Source organism: Rana temporaria, chromosome 1 (assembly GCF_905171775.1).
Source record: "Rana temporaria chromosome 1, aRanTem1.1, whole genome shotgun sequence".
NCBI classification, from domain to species: domain Eukaryota; kingdom Metazoa; phylum Chordata; class Amphibia; order Anura; family Ranidae; genus Rana; species Rana temporaria.
In genome coordinates this window covers 620,805,234-620,823,758 of record NC_053489.1, presented here as the reverse complement: position 1 = coordinate 620,823,758, position 18,525 = coordinate 620,805,234, and the positions used below count along the sequence as shown (strand labels likewise).

General features: G+C 44.9%; 1 protein-coding gene across 2 annotated transcripts in view; it reads right to left on the bottom strand.

Moving 5' to 3' along the window:
• The window catches only part of ZFYVE28 (zinc finger FYVE-type containing 28), a 338,158-nt gene that overhangs the window by 7,180 nt on the left and 312,453 nt on the right, over positions 1-18,525 (bottom strand). For both annotated transcript variants that reach the window (XM_040335304.1, XM_040335305.1), the window contains 2 exons: positions 13,780-13,884; positions 2,041-2,144 (listed from right to left, as the gene is read on the bottom strand). In XM_040335304.1, the coding sequence (XP_040191238.1) occupies positions 2,041-2,144; positions 13,780-13,884 (209 nt within the window). The remainder of the gene's footprint in view (positions 1-2,040; positions 2,145-13,779; positions 13,885-18,525) is intronic.

The window sequence follows — 18,525 nt, the reverse complement described above, 5'->3', positions numbered from 1 at the left end:
TTCATGTTTATATACACATCCACACAGCTCTGATTGGCACTGCATTGGTTTAATTGGAGGACAGGCGAGACATCAGAGGTCTTTTGGACCCAGGTATGGCATCACTTCTGGCTCTGGCAGTTGTAAACACTGTCATTTATTTTCGTGGAAAGCAAAGATCATTTTTTTTTTATTTAAAAGCATAAGTTCACTTTTTTCAATTTTTTTTTTTTTATAAATACACTTTTTTTTGCAGGTAAAAAAATGTGCATTTACTATATATTTTTTTTAGAAGCCTGGAAAGCACTGCACCAGCGATCAGCAGATCGCCAATGCTATACAGGTCTCCTGCAGACTGTAAGTGTGAGTTATCTGCCTGTACATTTTACAGCCAGAGAGTTTCATGGCGTTCAACAGAACCGTGGTAGTTAAAGTGGTTGTAAAGGCAAAAGGTATTTTACCTGAACGCATTCTATGCATTAATATAAAAAACCTTCTGTGTGCAGCAGCCCCCCCTAAAAGTTACTTGAGGTCCAACTAGATCCGGTGATGTTGCACAAAAGATTTGGCTGTCCAGGACTCCCCTCCTCATTGGCTGAGACAGCAGCGCAGCACCATTGGCTCCTGCTGCTGTCAAATTCAGTGAGCCAATGAGGAGAGAAAGGGGGCTGGGCCACGGCTCAGTGTCTAAATGGACACAGGGAGCTGCGGCTCGGCTCGGGTGACCCCATAGCAAGCTGCTCAACAGGAGAGAGAGGCCAGGAGGTGCCGGCGAGGGACCTGAGAAGAATAGGATCTGGGCTGCTCTGTGCAAAACCACTGCACAGAGTAGGTAAGTATGACATGTTTGAAACACTTTTAATAAAAAAAAAAAAAAAAGACTTTAGAATCACTTTAATTAAAAATTGCCAGCCGCAAAGGATGTTGGGACTCGTAGTTCATTTATACACAGAACTCTGTGAATGAATGAGTGTTTGCCATTTTTGAAAAGGTGACACCTAGAACAGGGAACTTCTTCAAAGGGAGAGAGAGCAGCACTGGGAACATGTTACATGTTCCACATTAAAAACAAGTGGAACATATAGCATGTCCCCAAAGGTGAACTCATTCTTTAAAAGGGACAGTGTGAAAAAAAAAAAAAAATAAGGATACAATTTTTTTTTTTTTTTTTTTTAACGCCCCGTCGCCTCATGCTTGTATGCAGAAATGAATGCATACATAGGTCGCATCTGAATATGTAAATGGTGTTCGCGCCACACATGTGAGGTATCCCACGAACATTACAGCGACCCGCTACAGCTGTGATTGGACACAACAGGAGCCAATCAGCATGTCCGGTGCCCGCGAGAGACAACAAGGCAGACCGCCGTTCTGTGAGGGAGGAAAATAGAGAACTTGTATCTCTGTGTTCCTCCAGTCACAGCACCCCCCGCATCAGTTAGAAAGCATTACTAGTAAAGTATATTTTATATATATATATATATATATATATATATATATATATATATATAAAATAAAAAAAAGTCCATAAATCTATCACATAGTTTGTAGACGCTATAACTTTTGCGCAAACCAATCAATATAAGCTTATTGGGATTTTTTTTACCAAAAATATGTAGCAGAATACATATTGGCTTAAATTAATGAAGAAATTTGATTTTAACATTTTTCTATTGGGTATGTCTTATAGCAGAAAGTAAAAAAATATATATATATTTTTTTAAATTGTCAGTCTTTTTTTTGTTTATAGCGCAAGAAAATAAAAACGGCAGAGGTGATAAAATACCACCAAAAGAAAGCTCTATTTGTAAGGACAAATTTTATTTGGATACAGCGTTGCACGACCGCTGTCAGTTAACAGCAACGCAGTGCCGTAACGGAAAAAATTCTCTGGTCAGGAAGGGGGGTGAAACCTTCCGGGGCTGAAGAGGTAAACTGCAACGTGCATGAAAGGAGCAGGCGGAACTGGCAACAGGGTCTTTAGAACCTCTGACCTTTTCAACCAACCATGCAATAAGTGGATGAAGATGCATGGTGTACAGTAGACAGAAAATGAATTACCTTGCCACAGCTGCGGCAATGATGCTTCCTGCGTATCACTGTGAAAGGAGCTTTGCATGCGGTGCACAAACTGCAAGCTTCATCCGGGACCCAGTCAGGAGGATCTGTATGGAAAACAAAAAGTGTTAGAGAAGGAACAATCTGATTTTTTTTTCCCCCCGCAAACATTTTATTGAGATTTTTTTTAACAGATAATACAGAAAGTACTACAAAAAACATACCCAAAAAGAGTACATGGTTCCATAAAGAAGGGGCAGAGGTCAAATATTTGTGAGTGTAAGAACCAATCAGTGTTGCCCTCTACGTTTAGCCAAAAATAAACCGACATGAAGATACAAAGATTTCCCTTGTAGTTTGATGAGATATAATTATTTAGAGAAAAGATACTTCAGTGTATTATAAACCTGACGGAGTCACCATGGCACGGGGGCCTTCGAACATGCATCGAAAATCTTATCAAGCTTCTGGTTGTACTGTAAATCGTATAGGGAATAGGAATAGCACCCAACCTCTAGGTCGGCCCACTACTCCACATCCTTCCTATGCGAGGAATTAGTATAGAAGGGGACAGTGCCGATCCTGACCTCCCTGGGGCCCTAAGCAATCTGACATGGCACATTAAAAATGAGAAGCAGGGGGCGCTGACGACAGTGACATGTCACATTAAAGAAAGTTGAGAAGCGGGGGTAGGGGGTGTTCTGCTGTCGGAAATGACATCTTACATTAAATTGAGAAGCAGGGGGTGCTGACTTCTTACCTCTTCTCCCATGCAGCCAGCGAGTTGAGAAGCGGGGTGAGGGGGCGAAAATGACTTCTCACCAGGCGGGGCCTCTAGTAATTTGGGGGCCCTAAGCGGCTTGCATAGTGAGCCTATAGGGCGGATCGGCCCTGGAAGGGGAACAAAAGAAAAGAGAAAGGACAGGATGGAGAGGTGGGGGAAAGGGGGGGGGGGGGGTGAACCTCAAGGGGAATATGTGGGGAAGGGGTAGGATGACCACCAGCTACCCTCTCCAATAGACTCTGAGTATTGTGAGTGGCATGTGGAATCCACTGCTTTCTCAGTATGCCCTCTATAAAGGAGAAAGACCCGTATTGCACACAGTTTGGTTGACCTTACCATTGTGTGGGTTGACCTTTGCGGTAAGAGGCAGCAGAGAGAGGTGAGGGGGCGTTTTATCTGGAGCACGCATGCAATGAAATGCATTATTTAAACAATGATATTGTGGACTTTCTATGTTTTAACATATATGAAATTGGGGAATGACACTTGTTTATGTTATGTGTAGAGTTTTTCATACATATGTGGTGCTCTGCTCTTTGGGATGGTAATGCAGTGTATGGGCTAGATTCAGCATTGAATTACGCTGGCGTATCTATAGATACGCTGCGTAAATTCCAAGCTGCGCCGGTGCATCTATTTTCTGTATTCAGAAAGCAAGATACGCCGACATTAGCCTAAGATCCGACTGGCGTAAGTCTCTTACACCGTCGTATCTTAGGGTGCATATTTACGTTGGCCGCTAGCTGGCGTTTTCGGCGTAGAATATGCAAATGACCTAGATACGCCGATTCACAAATTTACGTACGCCCGGCGCTTTTTTTTTACGTCGTTTACGTTAGGCTTTTTCGGCGTAAGGTTGCTCCTGCTATTATGAGGCGTACGCAATGTTAAGTATGGACGTCGTTCCCGCGTCGAATTATGAATTTTTTACGTCGTTTGCGTAAGTCGTTCGCGAATAGGGCTGAACGTAATTTACGTTCACGTCGAAACCAATGACGTCCTTGCGGCGTACTTTGGAGCAATGCAAACTGGGAAATTCCACGGACGACGCATGCGCCGTTCGGGAAAAACGTCAATCACGTCGGGTCACCATCCATTTACATAAAACACGCCCCCTCATACTCATTTGAATTAGGCGCGCTTACGCCGGCCCCATTTACGCTACGCCGCTGCAACTTACGGAGCAAGTGCTTTGTGAATACTGCACTTGCCCGTGTAAGTTGCGGCGGCGTAGCGTAAATAACATACGCTACGCCCGCACAAAGATAGCAAATAAGAACAATTTGTTAATATAGTTTACCATTGTGGGAAATGTCTGTAAAGTGACTGCGAGCTTTGTGCGTTCATCTGCGAAAAGCCAAGAGCACTGCGGTGAGATGAGATTTTTTTTCTGTACTAAGAACTAACTGCTGCCTTGGTTGTCAGGAAGAAAAATGTTTATTTTCTTGTTATTTTAGAAAAGCGTAGCTGGCTGCAGATTGGAATAGAATGGCCCCGTTTCAAACCATAAATTACAAATTGGCTGGTGTAACAATGCTGTACGTTACATGTCTCCCTTTATAAAGTTCCAAACACCCCAACAGATAATGCCGGCAGGGAATTGACGCATGGTATGGCCTTGCATTACCCAAACTTGCGTCCCGTAAATCCAGCTGCTTTGTACGATTACTGAGCGGGTCTATTGTTCAGTGGGAGGTTGGGTAAGCATTATTCAAACACACAAGGCAATAAGTACAGCTGTTTACAGCGGATAACGATGAGGGAATACAAATTAAGAGAAAATATGTGTTTCAGTGGCATCTCGAAGATCGGGCCCACACACACCTTGTGCTTCAGGGAATTTGATTCCTAAAATTGCTTTAGCAGGCAGTGAAATAAATGAGACCGATGTGTACTAGAGAATGCCTCTTCTTCACAAACTTGTCCTGCTAATAGGCCCTCACCAGCATCCCTTAGCTAAGCTCATGAACCCTACCTGTCAGCAGGAGAGTCTATGACTACACGCAGGGCCGCCATTTCGTTTTGACCCCCCACCACCTTTAGCAACTCGCGGCAGGGACCGCCCCCCCGTATTTTTTTCTTCTACCTGACTTTAGCAACTTGTGGCAGGGGAGAGAAGACTTGACTTTGTTTTGTTCGTCAGCACCAAACCCCCCTGTCCCACTTATCATCTCGCGACAGGAGAGAGAAAAGAAGAGAACACTTTCGTTATCACAACCCCCCTTATCTCTGCTCCAGGGGGGCCCGGCCTAAAGCTGTGTAAGGGGCCCCAAAATTTGTGATGGCTGCCCTGACTACGTGCCATATTCAAAGTTATCCATACTTCATGATCAGTGTGATTTAAAGCTGTCCTATTTTAACCACTAGAGGGCCGCGCTATGAATGAATGAATGAATGAATGACTTGTATAGCGCAACGCAAGCGAACTGAATCGCCTCTGGGCGCTTTTTCCAGCCAGTATCTGCTTGGCTGGTGCGGTCATTTTTACCCCATAGGATCGTGACACGCTAGGGACACACAGTCATACACACATATATACATATATACTGGGCCAATTTTGGACGAGATCCAATTTACCTACCAGCATGTTTTTGGAGTGTGGGAGGAAACCGGAGTACCCGGAGGAAACCCACGCAGACACAGGGAGAACATGCAAACTCCAGGCAGATGGTGTCGTGGTCGGGATTCGAACCAGCGAACCTTTTGCTGCTAGGCGAAAGTGCTGCTCACTACACCACTGTGCTGCGCTATAGACGAAAGACGTACACAGCGCGGCTCTCAAGTGCCGAGTGGACGTCTTTAGACGTCCTGTTGTTGTGATTCCCCGTGCGCGCCGCTGGGGGCGCGCAGCGGGGAAACAACGTGCCCGGCGCATCGCTCGGGAGCCGATGCGAGTGCCTGGTGGCCCTGATGTCCGTTAGACACCCGCGATCGTCGGTGACAGCAGGGACGTGGAGCTCTGTGTGTGTAAACACAGAGCTCCACGTGCTGTCAGGGAGAGAGGAGACCGGTCTGTGTCCCTTTACATAGGAACACAGCATCGGTCACCTCCCCCAGTCAGTCCCCTCCCCCCACACAGTAAGAACACAACGAGGGAATACATTTAACCCCTTCCTCACCCCCTAGTGTTAACCCCTTCACTGCCAGTCACATTTATACAGTAATTAGTGCATTTTTATAGCACTGATCGCTGTATAAATTTGAATGGTGCCAAAATTGTGTCAACAGTGTCCGATAAGTCCGCCGCAATATCGCAGGCCTGACAAAAAAAAAATAAAAAATCGCAGCCATTACTAGTAAAAAAAATATCATAAATCTATCCCCTATTTTGTAGGCGCTATAACTTTTGCGCAAACCAATCAATATACGCTTATTGCGATTTTTTTAACAAAAATATGTAGAAGAATACGTATCCTCCTAAACCGAGAGAAATTTTTTTTTTTTTTTTAAATGTGGATATTATTATAACAAAAAGTAAAAAATATTGTGTTTTTTTTTCAAAACTTTCTGTTTTTATATGTTTATAGCGCAAAAAATAAAAATCGCAGAGGTGATCAAATACCACCAAAAGAAAGCTCTATTTGTGGGAAAAAAATGATAATAATTTGGGTACAGTGTTGTATGACCGCGCAATTGTCATTCAAAATGCGTCAGAGCTGAAAGCTGAAAATTGGTCTGGGCACGAAGGGGGTTTAAGTGCCCAGTAATGAAGTGGTTAAAGGACACAACTGCTTTTTTTTAAATTACAGACACTTGAGCTCGGGCATGAAACATAAAAGAGTAAAAGAGCAGCTAGCACATTTGGTGGGAAAAACACATCATACAATAAATAGTAATAAGTGCAGCACTATCAGTTTTCAAATAACAAAAGTTGTTTTACATGCAACTCCACCAAAGTAGATGTGGAAAGGTGCAAACATGCAAGAGTAATAGTAATAAGGTCCAAGCAAAATCCACATGGGTGTTGGAGCTTGAGACACAAAGAAAAGTCCTCCATCGTCAAACCAATCACACAGCCTCTTACCCCAAGGATTGACCACCCCAAGGATTGACCACCCCAAGGATTGACCACCCCAAGGATTGGTCAAATAGTGCAGTTTTGGACCCAAATGTGGTAACCAGGCATATAGATATAAGTCACAATTCGGTTCACTCTGTAAGCACCACTCCTTCCAATTCCAGCATCAGATAAGCCAGATCTCTCTCAAGACAAGATACATCACAGAAGAGAACAAGGCCATCTCATAGTGTAGTAAAATCACAAAAATGTATTAAAAAAAAAATTGCACTTACATTCATCAATATAGAAAACAGCGTCAGAGTATTGTTTCAACCCAACAAGATTCGTTCCAGCGCACAATGACATCACACCTTAATAATTTGGCATGTGACGTCATTGCGCACTGGCACAGTGCTGTTATCTATATTGATGAATGTAAGTGCAATACAAATGAATGCAAGTGCAAAGGTGCCTGCTTGTAAGCCTTTTTGCTGCGTACAAACTAGGGTTGTCCCGATACCGATACTAGTATCGGTATCGGGACCGATACCAAGCATTTGCCCGAGTACTTGTGTCATGGACCTTGGAGTAATGGAGTGGTTACTGAGCTATATTGAGACATTTCCATTATGTGATAAGCCTGTTTAAAGCCTTTGTGATTATCAGGTGTGGGTGTCTTCTGTCGGAGACAGCCCGTCTGAAGATGTAAGTGTTTATGCTAAGTGCCTTTGTACTGTTCTAAAGGTCAGAAGCCTCCTGTCAGGAGCATTGAATTAGCATTCTATTGTCTAAAGCAATGTAACCTCTCAGAGGTAGTAATTAAGTAGACCGGGTTATTGTGTACATTGATTACCCCCTGGGGCTTCTGTCTCAATACACAAGTCTTTCTATCCAAGCTATTGGACCAATCCCTGTTGACTATTTCAAGTCCTCATTTGCATGGTCAAGGAGGACTTGAGTGAAGACTGGATACTTTACAATTGACCAATAGGAAAGCGGTTGTTGGGAGTGGGATGTTCCAAATTCTGTATAAAAGTGTGCTGTGTATTTGAAAATAAAGAGTCCTGCTTGAACTTACATACAGCCTGCCTGGTGTTTGTTCTTAATGGGTCTGAATGGCACATAGCTGTAGTTCGGACCCCGGAACCTTGGATGACTGGACCATCAGACGCTGCAATCTGCAAGCTGACTCACTGGGGGCAAGAGGAGTGTCGGGAGAGCAGAACCGGGCGAGAAAGGATCTCGTCACAACTTGTACTCGGGCAAATGCTCCCGATGCTTTACCCGATACTTGTCCTGTGTCCTCCTCCAGCCCCCCCTCCCTTTTTATGCAGTCTCTCAACCTCTGTGCCCCCCGCCGCTGTTTCCTTCTCCCTCTGTGCCCCCCGCCGCTGTTTCCTTCTCCCTCCGTGCCCCCGCCGCTGTTTCCTTCTCCCTCCTGTCCCCCGCCGCTGTTTCCTCCTCTCCCCCGTGCCCCCCCTGCTGTTTCCTTCTCTCCTCCGTGACCCCCCATGTTTCCTCCTCTCCCTCCGTGCGTCCCGATGTTTCCTTCTCTCCCCCGTGCGTCCTGTTGTTTCCTTCTCTCCCCCGTGCGTCCCGATGTTTCCTTCTCTCCCCCCGTGCGTCCCCCGCTGTTTCCGTCTCTCCCCTGTGCCCCCCCCCCGGAACTGTCAGGATGGAGAGCGGCGGTAGGAGCCGGTAAACCCGGCTCCTTACTGTTCCGAATGGACAGAGTCAGCGATGACTCTGTCCATTCACAGAACTGAATCATCGTAACCTGTTGATTACAATGTTTCAGTTTATGAATGAAGAGAAGACGCTGTCTTCTCTGCATTCATTTTCAGCGCAGCTGATGCTGCTGAGAAAGGGACAGGGGAATCTGTATCCCTAGTCCCTTTCTCTGTCTCAAAGGGGAGATGTCAGAGGTCTGTTAAGACCCCTGATATCTCACCAAAGCCCCCCCAACAGGGTTGATTAAAAAATAAAATAAAAATTGCAATAAATAAAAAAATAAATAAAAAAAAATGTAAATGGTAATAAAAAATTCAAAAACACACTGACAATCCACTACCCCCCCTCTAAAAAAATAAAAAATAAAACGCCACTGTAAAAAATAAAATAAAAAAAGTAAAAAAAAAAACAAACAAAAGAAAAAAACGCCACTGTCACATCACATTAAAAAAAAAAAGTATCGGTATTCGGTATCGGCGAGTACTTGAAAAAAAGTATCGGTACTTGTACTCGGTCCTAAAAAAGTGGTATCGGGACAACCCTAGTACAAACCATTGTTTTTTTCTTGTTGTTTAATCACGACGTGATTCCTCTCCAGCCTGACTTGCATACACACGTTCATGCAAAAAAAAAACGTCCGACCAAAGCGTGGTGACGTACAACGGGACTATAAAGGGGAAGTTCCTTTCTAAAGGCGCCACCCTTTGGGCTGCATACTTGATTCAGAGCATGCACGTTTTTTTCCCCCTCGGAAAAGCATACACACGACCGGTTTTCGCCACGAGAAAAAGACTGACGTGAAACACGACGAGAAAAAAGAGAGCTGGTTTCAATTTTTTTGCGGGCAGTTTTTTCGTCGAGAAAACTGCTAGAGTGCATACACACGACCGGTTTTGTCGACGATGTAAAAAATGGCAGTTTTCTCGTCGTGAAAAACAGTCGTGTGTACGAGGCACTAGTGATTTAAATGAAACCTATCATTTGATGAACCCAATCAAGTTGAGCTAATGCCAACTGCACACACCCACAATGCCAGCAGAGACCTCATCTTCTGGAATAGTCCTGTAGTCCCTCAAACCACTGTTATATAATTGCAACCTTCAGCTCCAAATTCAGAGCTATAGCAGCCCCCCTTAAAGGCAAGGCCCAAACTCCCCCAATGGAGAGTTGGCAAGGGGACATGGCAAAGCACTCACTTTTTAGGATGGTGTTTGCATATTGAGCATCCAAGGATTACATTGGGGCCCATCTATAAACAGCAGTATGGCCTAGCCATGGCCATATCACAGCTTACATTTTTTTAAAAAAACATCAAATTTATAACGCACAACATGGTGTGTTACAGATGTGCTTAACACTCCACCAGTTTTGTGGCTCTAAAGCGTTGCTAAAAAATGTTTTTTAAATCTGTGAGGGGGGTCCTGTCATGTTAACATTCAATGTCACATGTCTGGCATTCCTCCAATCACGGAGTTCTCTTTGTTGCATCAGCCAGAATAATCGCCATAGAAAACCACATGTTTCAGCTGCTTTATATGAATACAGTATGCTGGCTTCAGCTCCTTTATATTAAAAGGCTGGCTGCCTTGTGCAGTGGTTCAGGGGTTACCATGTCTGCCTTGCAGCACTGGGGTCACCAGTATGACTCCCAACCACAATGCTACTTGCATGTTCTCACAGTGTTTGCATGGGTGTCCGGTTCTCCTGTTTCCTCCCACACTCCAAGAGACTTTTAAGTTAATTGGCTTCTTTCTAAACTGACCCTAGTATAGGTAGGAATGAATGTGATATAGGGACCTGAAGGCTGGGTTCACACCACAGCATGGAGCGGCCCACAGCAGCAGTCCGGTGCGTCCCTGTTCACCGTTTCAGGTCCGATTTCAGAACACATTTTTGGCTGAATTCAGACAAGAAATGGACCAAAAGAGTCACAGGACTCGTGTGCAATTCACACCGGAGATGTGGGAACCGGTTCCATAGAAAGCCGGTCACAATCTCCTGACATGCGAATTGGATGCAGCGAAATCCACATCCAATTCACAATAGTGTGAACCCAGCCTGAAAGTAAGGGCCAGATTCTTAAAGAAGCGCCTATCTAGGCGGGCGTAGCGTATCTCAGATACACTACGCCGCCGTAACTTAGAGCGGCAGGTCCCGTATTCAGAAAGAACTTGCCCTCTAAGTTACGGCGGCGTAGTGTAAATGGGCCGGCGTAAGCCCGCCTAATTCAAACTAGACTGGTAGTGGGCGTGATGTTGGTTGTAAATGATTCGTGACCCCGCGTAAATGACGCACTTTACGAACAACGCATGCACGCGCATGCTCAGTATCACGTCAAATTTTCTCCTTAACTTACGCCGGCTCAATGTTTAGTCGACGTGAACGTAACCTACGCCCATCCCCATTCACGGACGACGTACGCAAACGACGTAAAATACGACGCTGTTCCAACGTTCATACCCAACATGACTTACCCCTGCTTTATGAGGGGCAAAGTTACGCCGGTCAAACGCCTTACGTAAACCGCATATTTTAATACGCCGGGCGCAAGTACGTTCGTGAATCGGCGTATCTAGCTCATTTGCATATTCAATGCGGAATTCAACGGAAGCGCCACCTAGCGGCCAGCGTAAATATGTACCCCGTAGGAGACTTGCGCTGCTCGTATCTTGGCCAAATCTATGCGTAACTGATTCTAAGAATCAGGCGCATAGATACGACGGCGCACATTCGGACTTACGATGGCGTACGTGGAGATACGCCGTCGTATTATAAATATGCATATTTTTCCAAGAAAAAAAAATAGTGCAGTTTTTATCTTTTCCCCAAGGAACCTGGAAGGCATTGCACCAATGATCGGTGTATCAGGAGTGCAATGGCAGACTCTGCAGATAAACCCTGCAGCTTTCAGCCTGTACCTGCATACGGGTTGGCTGATTACAAGCTGCAGGGCTTGTAAATGAACTATGAGGCCACTCCTCAGCGACCTCGCCGTCCATCCAGAACGACAAGCAGTCAGCCGCAAAGGTTAACGATACTTGTACTGTATGTCAAGTCATTCACAGGAAACTGTGACTAAATGTCGTGCCCATGTGGCAGCGGGCGCCAGAAGAAGAGAGGCTACAGCTACTGGAACATGTAACATGTTCCACCCTAAATACAGGTAACATGTTCCAAAAGGGGAACTTACCCTTTAAATTGTAAGCTCCTTAATAGTAGGGATTGATATAAATGTATAATGCCGCGTACACACAATCATTTTTCGGCATGAAAAAAACGTTGTTTTTAAAAAATGTCACTTAAAATGATCGTGTGTGGGCTGCACATCGTTTTTCAGTTTCTAAAAAACGCCAACATTTTTTTTCGAACATGCTGCATTTTTTAACGCTGCTTTAAAAAATTTCATTTTTCGGGTTGTAGAAAATGATCGTGTGTGGGCTAAAACTACGTTTTAAACCCGCGCATGCTCAGAAGCAAGTTATGAGACGGGAGCGCTTGTTCTGGTAAAACTACCGTTCATAATGGAGTAAGCACATTCATTACGCTGTAACAGACAAAAAAGCGCAAATCGTCTTTTACTAACAAGGAATCAGCTAAAACAGCCCCAAGGAGAATAGAACTTCCCCTTTAGAGTGCCGTCGTACGTGTTGTATGTCAGCGCGCTTTGTTCATCATTTTTTTTAAACGATGGTGTGTGGGCAACATCGTTTTTAATAATGAAGTTGGAAAAACTTAGTTTTTCGGACATGCTGAAAAACAACTTTTTCTTTCATGCCGAAAAATGATCGTGTGTACACAGCATTATACATGTAAAGCTCTGCATAACAAAATAAATGAACGCAAAAGTACTGCGAAATATAAGGTAGCGATATCACCCGTCCTTTCTAAATAGACCCCTACTTGCTCCTAGCTTGCTGCAGAATCTGTTTACAAGCCAGAGCTTGTAAAGGAGTTTCAATACAGCTGCTGCATTGCAATTTACTAGAAATACAGCAGTCCAAATAAAGGCCCATACACACAATATGACTTTTTGACAACAACGGTCTGACTGACGTGTTTTATCGGACAATCCGACCGTGTGTATGCTTCATCGGACAATTGTTTTCGGTTTTTCAACTAGCAAATGTTCACTGGGCTAGATTCAGGTACAATTGCGCTTTTTTTACGGAGGCGCAGGGCAACACTTTTGCCCTGCGCCCCCGCAAATTTACTGCGCTGCCCTTGATTCACGGAGCAGTAGCTCCGTAAATTGCGTGGGCGCGCCGGCAAGCGTAAGCGCGCGCAATTTAAATGATCCCGTAGGGGGCGGGAATCATTTAAATTAGGCGCGTTCCCGCGCCGATCGTAGAGCGCATGCTCCGTCGGGAAACTTTCCCGACGTGCATTGCGGCAAATGACGTCGCAAGGACGTCATTTGCTTCAAAGTGAACGTGAATGGCGTCCAGCGCCATTCACGAATCACTTACGCAAACTACGTAAATTTGAAATTTCGCAACGCGGGAACGACGGGTATACGTAACATTGGCTGCCCCTGCTAATAGCAGGGGCAGCCTTACGCGAAAAACGCTGTATGGAAACGACGTAAACTGCGTACGCAGGGCTCGTGTAACGTTGTGAATCGGCGTTGGTATGCAATTTGCATACTATACGCTGAGCACAACGGGAACGCCACCTAGCGGCCATCGCAAGAATGCAGCCTAAGATATGCGGGCATAAGAGCCTTATGCCGCGCATATTTTAGGCTGCAGTCGGCGTAACGAGGATCCTGAATCAGGAGCATTCGTTACGCCGGCGCAAGTAAGCAATTGCGCTGTGTAACTATGGTTACACAGGCGCAATTGCTTCTTGAATCCAGGCCACTGTGAATGCTCTCAAACTTTGACAACAAGTGTCCGATGGAGGATAATCCGATCGTGTGTACACAAGTCCAAAGTACAAACACGCATGCTCAGAACCAATGCTAAACATCAGCCAACAATAGCAGAAGTTGCCCAATGGGTGGCGGTAAAGAGCTGAAAAACCATGTGATTTGGTGAAAGTTGGCTAAAAATGTTCTGCCTTGTGTATGCAGAACAAGTTTACGGCCAACGCCCATTCGGACAAAAATCCACGGAAAAGTCAGATGGAAGTCCGATCGTGTGTATGAGGCTTAAGACACCACTGTATAGCAGTTTTAGAAAAATGGAACCAAATATTTATAACACAACTTTATATTAGCCATCCATACCTTCAAATTCCCCATCGCGGGCCTTGGCAGCCAGCTCTGAGGAGGAGATGGTTTCCTGACAGAGAGCACAATCTTCTAGAGCAGAACTCCTCAGGCCTTGGCTCACTGCAAGGAGAAAGAAATCATCATTAGTATATCCAAACAAGACACCAGAGCTCAGACAAACTGGGAAAAAGGACAATTTCACGCTCAAAACGGAGCAGCGCCTCACTTTTCACAGCCTCTAAAAACAAAAAAACTGTCCATGTCGCCCAAAGAATCTTGAGCATCCCTTACATTTAAAAACTCTTGTGCACGTCGCTGGATGGAGATGGGGCTCATGTATTGGGGGGGGGGGGCTGTTGAACACGGTTTTTCTTTTCACCTTCATGCATATAATATGCATGAAGGTAAAATACCTTCAGCCTTTAGAACCTTTAGCCTTTAGAGTGGCTGAAAACCCTTACATATGCCCAGTGAAGTGACTGGACTCAGGTGATACATGGAGATGAAACAAATCCTCTTACATTGTTCCGGCTTATCTGCTGCCCTCTCTCCTCTACAGCTGTTCGATGTCCAGCATTTATACAGCTTTTTTGAGCTTTCAGAAAGCAGGGAGCTGAAGTTGCACACTCTAGAGTTCACAGAGGAAAACTCTTATAGCTGGATTCAGAAAGCTTTACGCCGGCGTATCAGTAGATATGCCGACGTAACTCTGAATCTACGCCGTCCTAAATTTAAGCGTATTCTGGAAACCAGATACGCTTAAATTAGGCTAAGATACGAGCGGCATAAGTCTCCTATGCCGTCGTATCTTAGGGTGCAATATTTACACTGGCCGCTAGGTGGCGCTTCCGTTGAGTTCGGCGTAGAATATGCAAATGACTAGATACGCCGATTCGGAAACGTACGTGCGCCTGGCACATTTTTTTTACGTCCTTTACGTATGGCTTTTTCCGGCGCAAAGTTAGTCGAACAAATAGCTGGCCTAGTTCCCGCGTCGAAATTTGAAAATTTTATGTCGTTTGCGTAAGTCGTCCGTAAATGGGGCTGGATGTAATTTATGTTCACGTCGAAACCAATACGTCCTTGCGGCGTACTTTGGAGCAATGCACACTGGCATATGTACACGGACGGCGCATGCGCCGTTCGTAAAAAACTTCAATCACGTCGGGTCACCACCCATTTACATAAAACACGCCCCCCTCATCCTCATTTGAATTAGGCACGCTTACGCCAGCCCCATTTACGCAACGCCGCCGCAACTTAGGAGGCAAGTGCTTTGTGAATACAGCACTTGCCTCTCTGACTTACGGCGGCGTATCGTAAATACGATACGCTAGAGCGCAGTAAAAATGCGCGCATCTACCTGAATCCAGCTATTAGAGCTGATTGAAGGGAAGGGACAAACCCCATTAACACAAACAGGAATAGAGCTGAGGCTGTCTATCACAGGCTGCATGCTGGGCAGCCCTCCCCTGTCACCCTTTGTCTCTTGGTGTCAGGAAAACTTGTCAGAATTTACTTATGCTGATAGAGGAAGAAGGCAGCAAACAGAAATGACACTTAACGGGTTGAAAACCCTGATGTTTTTTTTCTTCACCTTAATGCATTAAGGTGAAAAACCTTCTGTAGTGCTGCAGCCCCCCAGCCCACCCATTTTACTTACCTGAAAGCTGTCATCTTCCATCCGGGAAGCTCCAGCTGGTGTCTTGTGTCTGTATTGGAGAGATTGATAGCGGCGCAGCCATTGGCTCCCGCTGCCGTCAATCAAATCCAATGACGCAGCGCCGGGGTCGAGTCCTTCATTCTGTGTGAATTAACACAGACGCAGGTCTCGGGAGCACACCCGTACAGGTTTCCACCTTAGAAGAGCCTTCTCCAACGTGGACACTCGATGCGGGGAGGAGCCATCAGCACCGCTAAGGGACCCCAGAAGAGGAGGATTGGGCCACACTGTGCAAAATGAACTGCACAGTGGAGGCAAGTATGACATGTTTGTTATTTAAAATCAAAACAAAAACAACAAGGGTTTATAACCTCTTTAGTGCTCTTAACCAAATACACACTATAGAGGCATATGCTTTGTTCATATTCATGTCTGAGGTTTACAAGCTCTTTAAGCCTACACTGCCATGTGCCAATCAGCTTTGAGTCCCAGTCTGTGAGCAGGAGCCCCTCTGATTAGCTCCTACAAAAAGCCCTGAAATAGGATCGGTCCCACAGTCTCGAGGGAACCTGCGTAAGAATAGGTAAGTACTGTATATTTACACTGCATACTAGTGTGTGCACTTTGCTCCACCAATGTGCACTGTGCTGGGAATGAGTCCTAACGGTAGAGTTGTGAAAAACAAATCACAAAACATTTCTCCTGGATCACAGAACAGCTCTCCTCCTGCAGTCAGTGCTCAGTTTTGCTGGGAAAACACTGCTTGGGGTTTCTGGCAGATAAACAGGAACTTTCTCTACTTGAAACATTTTTAATGGGAAGGAACACAGGGAATGTGAATAGATTGCAGAGATATATGGCATATTTTTAACATGTTGCCCTGGTATTTTCACAAAGAAAAAATGTAAACTTTAAAAATCATAAACCTATACTAAAAAAAGTGCATATAGTCCAGGTCTTAAAACTAGTAGCAACTAACTTGGGGGAAAACCCCTGCAAACTAGAGTCATTTACATTTTACTGGTTCTTGGTTTGCAGGTGCTTGCTTTCTAAACTATTGCCACAAGAGGGCAGTGTATTTCAGTGGATTTGTCAATAGAAATGTTAATACAGTATATGAGAACTCATTGCAGCACAATTTAAAAGTACCGTATTTATCGGGGTATTGCGCGCTCCGGCGTATAGCGCGCACCCCTAAAGTGGACCCGACATTCCTGTAAAAAAACATTTTAGTACTTACAGTTCTGGTGTCCATCGGCGGCCTCGTCGGGTCCGGCGTCCGTCTGCGGCTTCGGGTGTCCTCTTCGTCGGGTCCGGCATCCTTCTGCGGCGTCCTCCCCGCTAGATCCCCACGCCGAGTTTGAATACTGCCCCGGCATATACCGAGCGCAGTACACTCGTGTATAGTCAGGCAGGCTCGGCTACTCTTGCGCTCACGTCCTGTACGTCCAGGACGTGAGCGCGAGAGGAGCCGAGCCTGCCCGACTATACACAAGTGTACTGCGTTCGGTATATGCCGGGGCAGTGTTCAAACTCGGCGTGGGAAATCGGGTATCGGCGTATATCGCGCACCCACGATTTTGCCCTGATTTTCAGGGCAAAAAAGTGCGCGGTATATGCCAATAAATACGGTATTTTAAAGGGGTTATAAAGGTAAATATTTTTTTCCCCTAAATAGCTTCCTTTCCCTTAGTGCAGTCCTCCTTCACTTACCTCATCCTTCTATTTTGCTTTTAAATGTCCTTAATTCTTCTGAGAAATCCTCACTTCCTGTTTTTCTGTCTGTAACTCCACACAGAAATGCAAGGCTTTCTCCCTGGTGTGGAGTGTTGTGCTCGCCCCCTCCCTTGAAGGGGCGAGTAGGAGAGTCAGGATGCTCTCTACATTGCAGATAGAGAAAGGAGCTGTGTGTTAGTGGGCGTCCTGACTCTCCTTGCTCGCCCCCTCAAGGGAGGGGGCGAGCACGACACTCCACACCAGGGAGAAAGCCTTGCATTACTGTGTGGAGTTACAGGCAGAAGAACAGGAAGTGAGGATTTCTCAGAAGAATTAAGGACATTTAAAAGCAAAATGGAAGGATGAGGTAAGTGAAGGAGGACTACACTAAGATAAAGGAAGCTATTTAGGGAATTTTTTTTTTTTACCTTTAAACCCCTTTAAGTTTATTTGAAATCTGTTACCATTTCTGGAAGGACTCCTTTCTAGGTGAAGAGCAGGTCATTTTAAAAAATAAACCACTAATCACAACTCCTATCGCAATACCTGTGCTGGCTCCCATTGTCTGCTGGTTACAATTCACAAATCCAACACACCCAGATAAGGATTCTTCCATTTTAAAAAGTTATTATATTTTAAGTTCAATGAGATTTGACAATTACAGTCACATGGCTAAAATAACGTTTCTTTACCTTGTGCTATAGATTTGTAAAATGAGCCCAATGCCTTTGTTTTAGCACATACTCGAGTCTCCAAATATCAGAGTGTTCTCCCTTCTTCCTCCTGTCTTCACAACTTCTCTAGTGCTGCTTTTCTTATGTGTTACTCGATTCAGGCGTCACTACCCCTCAAAGTCTTTAATGTTTTTCTGTTATGTGTCCTACATTCTCAAAGTTTAATGCCGCGTACACACGACCGTTTTTCATGGCATGGAAAAAAACAAAATTTTTCTCGACGTGATTCCTCTCAAGCCTGCCTTGCATACACACGATCGTGATAAAAAATGCTCAAGCAAAGCGCGGTGACGTATAACGCATACAACCGCACTATAAACGATGTGAAAAATAACGAGAAAAAATAGAGCAGGTTCTGAATATTTAATGCCCATTTTTCTCGTTGAGAAAAATGCTCTGGATTCTACACACGATCGTTTTTAACGCCCAATTAATAAAATAGCATTTTTCTCGTCATGAAAAACGTTTGTGTGTACACAGCATCAGTCAACGCACTTTTTGGAAGTGGAAGTAAAGTCAGAAGCAACCTGCTTCCACTTCCATTCTAACTACCATGTAAAGGAAAGATGTGAATACTTACCTAATTGAAGGGTGCTCCGCAGAGGCGTAACTAAAGCCTTCAAAAGCCCCCAGTGCAAGAAACAATGA